The sequence below is a fragment of the Opisthorchis viverrini genome (genome assembly GCF_000715545.1).
Source record: "Opisthorchis viverrini unplaced genomic scaffold opera_v5_44, whole genome shotgun sequence".
Classification (NCBI taxonomy): Eukaryota; Metazoa; Platyhelminthes; class Trematoda; order Opisthorchiida; family Opisthorchiidae; genus Opisthorchis; species Opisthorchis viverrini.
In genome coordinates, this window is record NW_008751700.1 from 206386 (window position 1) to 217382 (window position 10997).

At 44.3% G+C, this 10997-nt stretch overlaps 1 protein-coding gene across 1 annotated transcript; it reads left to right on the top strand.

Annotated features, from left to right (window-relative positions):
- Positions 1–10088: 10088 nt before the first annotated feature.
- T265_03184 (hypothetical protein) lies at positions 10089–10370 on the top strand (the record flags this gene model as incomplete). The annotated part of the gene is made up of 1 exon (XM_009167603.1): positions 10089–10370. One exon carries the CDS (start codon positions 10089–10091, stop codon positions 10368–10370), a length of 282 nt encoding a protein of 93 aa, XP_009165867.1.
- Positions 10371–10997: the final 627 nt, after the last annotated feature.

Consider the following 10997-nt stretch of genomic DNA (forward strand, 5'->3'; position numbering starts at 1 on the left):
GCACAATGAAATTGAATTTTAGAAAGTTATGACGTGTCCCTGATGAGCTGAAGAAATGAGGCGCTTGAGTTCAAAGTACCAGTCCAAATTTTGGAGCCCATTTAGGCATCTCGGGCTTTCAGCGATGCTGGGAAATTAATCCACCAGACATTTCCGATGGAGGTATGTTTGGATCAGTGGAGAGTGAAATTTGGTCAGCTGCAACAAAATGCAACATTTTGGTGCAAAATGTATTACCCCAATCTTAAAGGTTTTGCAGCTGAAAGCATTGTGCTGATAACGGGCACCGCATTGTGCCAAATTATTAAGTGTTCTGTGGGTCACTAGAAAAAGCCTAAACTCTAAAGAAGATAAGGAGTTGGTCTAGTTTTGTGTGAAAACGTCTTATGGTTTGAGGATTTTTGGAGGTGTAGACATGTTTGTTTCCATGTGTTCTCCGTACATGTGGAATCAATTGTGAGGCACACAAGATAACCGCATAGCAACAAATAAACCAAAACACGGCGAAAAGACCCAGCTGGTCGAAAAAACCCTGTGTGTATTACTCATCATGCGATGGCAGTCCTTATGGAACAATGGTAAGTCTGAAAGAGCTCCGTAAAATGTGCGATATCAACAAACACAGTTGTCGTCGAGGGGAACGGGATTACCAAGTTGACGAGGAATACCAATGCCCCTAAAACGACTGGAATGTAGATGGGCAAGCGTGCTCAACAATGGCCAGCGAATTAATACGACCTCGTAGTCACTGCCCATGGTTTCGCCAATGCGCTTATCGCTGCACTCATAGGATTCTGACGTCCTCTCACACTACTGCTATCAAAGAGGCGGGTTGCCATTACGACAAATGCAGATGAAGATGCGGGATAATACAAACTCACCTACGTCATTTGCTTTTGGGAAGTGGTATCATAGAGTTAATCCTTGATACCAGGCAGCGCTACTGAGAACTGAAAACACGAGGGTTCTTATAGATTAAGGGATTAATACAAAAGGCTGAGGCGTCTGGCGATGTTCTGCAGCTGATGGTTTCATGGCAATTAATGACCGTGATTCATTTGGACAGTTAAATAAGAAAAAGGAAAACACGGAGGGCATGCTAAGTGGGATGGTGACTGCCATGGTGGCTTTGGTTGCATGTCACAGAAGAACATGCAAGAACATAACAACAGCAAGCGGAAAAGAAAAGGTGCACCGTAAAGCATTCTGGGGACGAATAGCGGGGTGAATATCAAATCATGTGCAAAGGTACAGATACGCTCCTTTGGGTAGCGTGAATGGACAGACGGTAGAGAAATGATGGGATGAAGGTTTATTCAAGCATTATTTGCAAATTAGAAAGGAGACGAAATTTATGAGGAGTAACAGCCAGGCGACAAGCCAAATTACACTAAATTTAGCCATATTCCAAATAAAGACGTAATGAGGTATCATGCACAAACCTTGAGCAACTTCGCGGGGTAGCCTCAGCTGCATACCGAAGTTTGGTTTTTTAGTAGGGCATAAGTTTTGCAGAAAATCAGAAACTGGGCCTACTTGATGGGCCACAAGTAGGAGAGGACCGGTTGTGGACTTAAGAATAATTTTTAGTTACCTTATGAGTAGCGCTCGTCTGAGGAAACACATTGCGACAAAGTAAACATCGCATCAACCGAAACATGATGTCGTTTACGTGATTCAGCTGAAGAGTATCATACACGTAAGATTCAGTTGGGATTCAAGTGAATCTCCCGTTGAAATCAGGTTAGTGTAGTTCGTACAATTTGGGTCCAAGCAAAACACAAGGTTGACGACAGCTTAACTGACAAGCTTCTAGAATGGTGAAACCGGTAGCGAGATATCGAAGTTCTCGGCAACCCTATGAAAAGTGTTTCTCTAAGAAAACATGTGGATACCTTTCGAAACCAACGCTCAGTAAGATGCGATATTGAGCTGACAACGCGAAAGTGAAGTTAAATGAATTCCACATGGAGTAAGATGCCTGGGTCCCATTCCTAAGATTTCCAATCATAACCCAAAACTACCGGTCCAAATGAACCTAATGTCCTCAATGCTTAGAGGTATTTTAGAGGAGTACCTGCCTAAACGTTCGTTATCCCATCATACGATGATGCTGGGACAAACTAGTGAAGATGTTTGGTGCAAAATATATTTGTGAAAGATGTGAGGTTCAATATATATGAATAAAACCGGCATGGTAAATCATGGTAGAACGCACCAGACAGTGAACATGTGACTGGAGAGGAGGAAGGTGAAAACTATCCTTGAGGGCCTTAATTACTTTGTTTAATTACACGAAGCGGACAACAGCTGATGGAGTAAAAGAACATCTAAATTCCCACTTAGTTGAAACGGAGAGGCATGAACAAATGTCATGAGGCACAACCTCAAGAAAGGGCTCTAAGTTTGAATGACGATCAGGAGCTGCAAATAGGATGAAACTGCTGACTGTTGCGACGAACTTGGTAGTTCGCTAAAAGTTAGGTTGGAACCGGGCTTGTCAAATTTTCACACTGGGATCATTGGACTGGGTACCTTATGGAAATCTGATAGCTTACGAAGCTGACGGACTGCGGACATTGTTTTTGCCCGAACTCGACAGGTGAAAACCAAAGAAACTTGCCTGAATGTCTCTTTGACGCTCCGGCTTTTTTTGTCAGAACCGACACAAAATATTTCACCACTTCGGCAGCGGTTTCTTTACCCAACTACTTCAAACGCCAACCACCCAGCTCAGAACTGTCACCGGTGGAATCACGCTTGATAATCCCAATACATTTGGGGTAGAAGTGGTCTCTTTCCCAGTAAAAAAGACACCATTAGAAACTAGCGCTAAAGGACCGCTTGGCACCGAAATCTCTATGAGAGCCATTCGTACAGTAATGTGTTGCCCTTTCGGAATGATGTAAATTTTATGCTATAGGATAGGCACCATTTGATGAACAGGAAGTAGCAAACATGTCAATATCGGAATAATGACGGGTTTGCAAAATGGTTAGGATGAAGGATAGAATTTTGCATGGAACGAACAGTTGGAACCATATTTTGCACGAGTGTAGCCATCCTTGGTCTGGAAAGAAAAGTCGAACGAACATGACTCACCAGCGATTACGGGAGGGGGAAGGTTATTTTGCGTAACTTCAAAATGGATTGACATTGCAACCTGTAACTTCTCTGCGAACGCGTGATGACCACTCGGATTAGCGCGTAAGCAGTGTTATTCAATGCTCGGATGCTAACTTTCATGACGCTAAAACCTGCAGTTCCCCAACTCCTTTAGACATCTCTGAAAACCCTCATGCTTTCGCTGACGATGTGGCAAAGCATTCAACGAAATGTTTGACCTGGGTGGGTCCACTCAGACCACTGTTTAGGAGAACGGATGGCTACGTACATCGGAAGCGAGTTTCAACTGCCCTACACTGTACTTGAACCGCATGCCGTACACACTACCAAGCGAACAGATCTGTACAGGCCCGTGGAGCTCGCCATCAAATAACGAGGACACTGTACTTGAACCGCATGCCGTACACACTACCAAGCGAACAGATCTGTACAGGCCCGTGGAGCTCGCCATCTTTCAACAGTCGCCTCATTCCCCAAAACATCAGTGTTTCTCCGTTCCAACTCCACTGAACATTTTCCTGGAGACATCTCAGATACATCGATCAATGGTGAAACTGATGTAACGTGGTCCACCTGGAGTTTCAAACAATACAAACCGCCGCGGTGAATCGGACACGAGCAAGGAAGCTCCCACATACTGTCCTTTATATTTATATCCATCTGCATCAGTGTAGTACCCTCCACACCGCACATTATTGTTGGCACCCATACGTCCGCAAGGTTCATTCTCTTCGAAATGTTAGTCATTCTGTGCACCTCATCTACACCACGTGACCGTCAACTCAACTGGTACTCACGGCAAACATGTGATTTCGACGACCCACGGAATGTCGAACGAACAATCCGATGACGAAGCACCCCACGGAGTACTGCGCCAAGCTTCGTTCTCATGAAAAAAATTGCAATGCATTCGTTTGCTAAAACCTCAAGTCGGCCTGCTTCAATGTCACATTATGTATCTTTAAGCTGATGAAATCAAGGACCCTTATGTTCTGACCCGCCTAAGTAAACTTTGCTTATGAAGCATAACCTATGTTGCTAATGTGAAGGTAGGGTGGCATTTCGGTTTCTCAGCAGATACAAACAAACCAAGTTGACAAATCCGCCTCTAACTAGTCGAACGACCATAACGGAGACACAGTACTATGAGAACGCGAGCGAGCTCCACCGAGACCACAATTAAAACACATTAGAAAGACAGAGGGTCAACATGTCAATAATGTTAACGAGAATTATGCCTTGGAACCTACTAAAACTCACATAACAGCTGTCCCATTGCAAATCCATGACACAGAGCACAGTTGCATGCTCCGTGCATTATCTGAAGATATATCCCCGAAAGTACATGTTCTGCTGTCCTAATGAGGAAAGTGTGGGCAACGGTGAAAACCAAGTCCTGTGTATGGCTGTGATCTTATCGCATCACGATCGTTTTCCTCGACAAAGTAAACGAAAACTACCAATCACACGCAACCATTGACCTAGATAGAGGGATTTCACACCGCCTGGTTAACCCTCAGCCATTTTTGTACCCCCCCCTTCAGACGATGTACACGTTCAAAGTAACGCAGTATGTTCTGTACGGTTTTCAGCGACTGGCCGACGAAACACGTTCACGTTGCATGCCCAAAACACCTACCTTGTCTCCGACGGGTGAGCTGAGTTTAGCTAGCCCGTTTGGAGCAGTTAAGTACCGCCCACCAAACCTACGCAATAAACGTGTGACCCGCATAGGCAATCCCAGCTAAATAAAATGGCACAACTCGGATATTCACTTTTGTTGAACATTACTTTGTGAGAATGAAAAATAAATGATTGAATGGTTGCGGTTAAGCGAAAAAACATGCCGAAGCAGTGTGCTGGTGTTCACATAGCTCCTAGAGGCAACTGAGGATAACAACAATGTCGCATTGGCTGAGCACTCCAGGAGTCAACTAGACAAAACAGGAAACAATAACCACAAAACACCAGGTAGCATGATACATTGTAGAACATATTGAGCATAGCAGCGCGCCGTGTGTAGATATGGATGCAATCACGGTGACGGTGGCGAAGGCGGCGGAAATGGGAAGAATTGACTACTACCGTGTGCTACTGTCTTCATCCTGTCGGGCCCGTAGTGGTTGCAGCTGGGTTAGGTCGGATGCGTACATCTTCTACGTGATCTAGTCCGAGACTCTCGTCAGAATCGATAGTCTGATCAGGAGCACTATCTTCGCTAACCTAAAGAATCACGTGGAACAATAGGAACGATAAATTCATTGCATTACCAGGGCCAAAGAAAGATAAAGTAAATGGGAGAAAGACTTGGCACTTGACACACCACAGTCTGCACATAGCAGTACAACACAACTCTCCAGAATGAAACAAATCTGTGTTGTGTGCCAATTTATGGGACCTTCCACTCGGTGACATCGCTGGTCAACGTACAATTTTAAGGCAATGTCCGTGCACTTCCTGACCCACTATGAGGTTCAGACCGAGCACAAACTTTCGTCCCGCATATCCACGAAGGACAGTAGCTGAGTCTCTTAGAGGTAAAAAATAAGCACTGAAATAAGCGCTGAAACTACCATTTCACTATCACCCAAAGGTGAGGATTCTATTGGTTACCGATGACACTAGATAACACACAGATGAAACCTTTTCAATTTTATTAGTGGTACACCTTGATATTTTAAATATCGACGAAAGAGTAGCCTTTGCGTGGCTCATTCAGTTGGTGACTGGTGTGAGGGAGATGTTTTAACGCCTCATGTTAATAGCACTTTAGTTTGCAAATGAAAAGTGCGCGTTGGCGGGAATGAGCTTGTGGGCGTCCGCTTTGAATGGTTCATACATCTATGATCTTGAGACCTATCGTGTGAGGTGAGGCCCAGAGCCGACGGGTTGCAGAGAAACTAAACGTTGTAGGCTTCCCAGAGAGTATTCGTGCATCTTTTATTCCATGACCAAATTCACAGAAGTTTTCATTAAAGTTGAAGGCATGTGGAGCCTTAGACCGTGAAGCCATAACCCTTAGCACTGGGTCACGTGGGCCGACGAAAAACAAAACGGCTATGTTTTAACGCCTCATGTTAATAGCACTTTAGTTTGCAAATGAAAAGTGCGCGTTGGCGGGAATGAGCTTGTGGGCGTCCGCTTTGAATGGTTCATACATCTATGATCTTGAGACCTATCGTGTGAGGTGAGGCCCAGAGCCGACGGGTTGCAGAGAAACTAAACGTTGTAGGCTTCCCAGAGAGTATTCGTGCATCTTTTATTCCATGACCAAATTCACAGAAGTTTTCATTAAAGTTGAAGGCATGTGGAGCCTTAGACCGTGAAGTCATAACCCTTAGCACTGGGTCACGTGGGCTGACGAAAAACAAAACGGCTACTTCTCTCGAGAAATACACTCATTTGCAAATCAACTTGGTTTTCATAAGAGACTTCACTGAATCTCTCGTGTATGACATTCTACAACTGAATGTGTTGCACACAGCCCGCCTCACGTTTCAGTTGGCACGATATTCGAGATATCGCAGTATATTTTTATGAAGGAAACTACTCACAAGGTTGCTGAGTCGAAGAGTTTTCAGGAACCTTGTGAGTAGTTTCCTTTATGAAAAAAAACCGCTACACTCCTAAATCAGTGGCGCACAATGAAGGCAAAACAAAACGGACGATGATTTCGGTAAGGGCGCCCGACTCAACTGCGTAAGTGCACTAATTGTGAGTTTAGTACCCTGCCCTCATGAACTGCTGAACGGTACACCGGAAGTTCGTAACGTTTCACCATACTGTGGAATTGATCAATGGCAAAAGTGAGGTTGAAAAATAACTAGGTGATTCAAAGCAACTTGCTTTACACTCCAATTTGTGTCCTAACTCCTTAATCGTGATGGAACATGTTCCCACCGCACCAGCAGTGAGACCGTGTAGGTATGTGAAGTGAGTCAGTCGGAGCCTCAAGTACCCAGAGAGCAAGTGAGTGGTTGAATCGATAGTTTTACACTTGCGCTTGTGAACCATTAACAGTTATCGTGGCCACGAAACGAAAAGTGAAATTTTTTAACTGAACATCCTTTGGAGTAGAGTGAGACAGATTCTAACTGCTATTACGGTACGCTGCGACCTTTCGACAAAAACCGTGCAGGCAGGAAACAATCGATTATGTCTAGGAAACCAACCAAACAGATTTTCACGTATGGAATTTAGGACATTTGTTTTTCTAGAACGATATTAGTTTGGAAAATGCCAAAATACTTTTACTGCGGGGGGTCCAAAACATAAATAGGCAATATACCGATCCAGCACAATTAGAGGTTCCTGATTCACAACTGGTAACTATCAGTACCAATCAGAAAAGAGAGTACTGACGGTCCGAAACCCTATAAAGCAGTTCAGGTAAAACGCGTTCCTAATAACCTAGAAGTTGGTGTCTGATGATGATTACTCAGGGCCACCATGATTTTCTGGCCCAAACAACGACTTCAGACCTAGTGGAGAATTATGTCCTGCTTTCATGAAGGTTGATGAATAAAGTCCGGATTCGACCGAAATTTGACTAATCAAGTACAGCTAATTTGTGATGCACCCTTATTGGACACCCTACCACAAACGGGGAGTAGTAGTGTGCGTGCCAGTATTGTCTGAAAGCGATCCAACTAAGATAGACCACTAGGGTGAAAAATACCATTTAATTTATAGACGTAATACACTAATCATAAGGTTGTTGGAAACCCTTCAACAGCCCACGACCGGTTTCGCCCTTCTTGGGGCTCATCAAGTAGGCTCAGTCCCCAAATTTCCGCGAACCTTACGTTCTACTTGAACCCAAATTGCACGAAATTAGCAAAATATAATCATCTGCATACCAACCTTATGAGTGGTGTATACAGTGTATTACGATATCTCGAATATTGCACCAACTGAAACCTGAAGCAGCCTGGCACAGCACATTCAATTACTTAAAAATGTCATAAACGAGGGATTCATATGGATTCCAGGTGAGTCTCGTCAAAACCAAATTTGTATGCAAATGAGTCTATTTCACCATTTAATCTCTCTTTTCTGGTGCGAATAGGTCTCGATCGTACGGGGACCGCGCACGAGGGCATGGGTGCCAAGGAGAGCAGACCACCCAGGGTAACTTTTCGGAAATGTTTATTTCACACAAGGTTAGATATACTACGTACCAAACTTTCATATATATTTGTGTACATTCGCCGAGACAACTTTATGGCAGTATGGGAAGTATGGCAACTTCCGCACGAGTGTTGCGGGCTTAGTGCAATTATTAGTTTGAGTGGCGTCTTACAATTTGTCGAGATTTAAGACAAGGAGTCCCTTGGGGTGTGCTATGCGCTGGGACATTGAATGAGAGCTAGCCTAGACGGGGACATCATAAACGCAGCTGGAGTTACAGAAGACAAACACAAAGACAGGATAACAAGCTGTCGTTAAAAACCTACGTTGAATCTTTAGGATAGGACGAAAGCTAATGAACAATATTACTCACAGAATAATCTTTCAAAACTTCTGGTATATCCTCGTCATCCTCAGCCTCATCAACGTCCGAAACATCGGAAGGTGGTCGCCGGCTGGACTTTGCGTAGACACGGATGACCGGCGACGTACTGGATCGACCCCCACGGTTGGAACGCTCACTGGCAACGATAGAGTTCGGCGTGATAGTCCTCACCACGCCCTCGATGGGATGATGACCTGAATCTGTGGAATGCAGCAGTGCTTCATTTGAGGAATGTTGAGGTTGTTGTTCCGCCCCGCCACGATGACTATCGGCACTTAATGTCCTCCGGGAACCCAGTGACCGTGGACTGCAGACATTCAGTTATAAAGAAAGAAAGAATGACAGATGTAGCATTATTCGGTCAAGCTGATGTTCATACACCAGTATGAGCTAACGAACCTGCTACAGAAGCCGATGAATACAGATGAAAACGGTAAGTTTTGTTATCAATATAATGCTACCAAGATATACGACGGGCATCGTTACAACCTATTAGTCGGAACTGGACGTTAGTAAAGCAAACTTCTTCTATATTCCACAGCCCGCATACCATGAGGGTGTGATATTGTCAACACTAATAAAAACCCGCATGTCACTGCGTCCGGGTAACCATGACATTACATTTCCTCAACTCACGACCAAGCCAAGCACAACAAGACTGCGAACACAAAACGGAACCATTGGTTGTGAACAAGCTGTAAGCTGCATAATGAGGTTTACTGGTTTCAGCGACCGTAGTTTTGCTGACTGATTGTGTGGAAACTAAGGAGATGGCTGTAGTGAATGCAGCAACCCGATTGGGTTCAATACATACAGTCGTAGTGGAAAGGTACCTGTTTCCTTGTTGAGAAGGGTGTCCGGAATAGGTGTGTTATAAGCACCGGCTGTAATAGAAAGGTGCCATTGAATACATGCCTGGGCGATGTTCGCCAGTCAACCTACATTTGTACCTAACCTATCCTACGGTTCTCACTCAAGATAACAGAGAAGATTTACAATCCGATGAGATCACTTACAACAGATGAGTCCTTTTGCTCAAAAGCCTTTAGTGGTCCATGAGGTTCGAAAAGTGTTAAGTAAAAAAAAGTTCACAAATTCAAATGACGACATTTCTATTAACATAAAGGATAGGATATGCTAGGACGTAGGTGGATTTGTCAAAGGAGAGATAGGACCCCTAACTAAGGAACCTAGCGTCACTGAAGAACAATTCTGTTCTATTCTCTGCTCTTGAGCAAACATTCTGCTACCACGTGATATGCAACATCGGATACCGCACTGACTAAATCAAGCGAAAGTAGGTGAGGAATTCGAACAACTGCGAGTTTCACTGAGCACCTGAAAATAAAAAAGGGGTTCAAGTTTTACTTTCGAGGATCAGGAAAGTGCTGCCGTCAGACGATTCCTGAATCCTTTTCAATGCGTTGTCGGGTGCGCTTTTGAACACATGGGTAATTTCGGAAATGTCATCCGTACCAACGTCCAAACCAACAACAACGAAAACATCGGCCAGTTTACCTCTTGTTCCATTAAGGAAACGATACAGCTTTATGCTAGAATGAACTGTGCACGCCGGAAGCTCCAGATGCTGGACGAAGACCAGAATACCAACGAAAAGATAAGAATCAAAGTAACTTTTCTACCAGAGTTCATTAATGAAGCTCGTAATCACCATAACAGGACGTTTTTCTCAACAAGACCACCACAGGGACTAGATATTGATCATTAAGGATCACCTTGATAGATTCACTTTTAAGGCTGCATTCCCATGGGAGCACAAGCTCCGTTCATGCAACGGCGTTCCCAAAGCTCCTAATGACTCAACTCCCATCCCCCTCCCTCAAAATCAAGAATGCGCTACATCTAAGCTGTTGGAATATCCTTGATATCAGAAGCCGGTCCCACTACGTGAAGTCTTCAACTAACAAGTCGACTCTGCTTGACTCACAACGGCACTGACACTCAGTTTCAATTCATGGAGCACCAAAGTCCCGAGGATGAAATCCTTCTAATGGATGCAGCACCACGGCCAACTTCGGGACTAGATAACGTTTTCACTGCCCTATGCAACTGCGGCTACGCCATCCTAATCTCTTCGGAGACAGTATCCTTCCATATGATCACCACAAATTCTACACCCCAATTCATTCCTCGACCTTCCTGTTCAGTATTTCGTCGACGCGCTACAAGACCGTACACCCAGCTTTCATGTCGGTGAGTAAACCGCAAGCAAATTTAATTCATCACCTCTTAGGAAGCTGTAGAAAGCTGAGTACTTGATTAACTCGGACACTTACAACTGTCTCATGATATGAAGCACATGTTCTCGGCACTGGTGGCACCAACTTGAGTGACA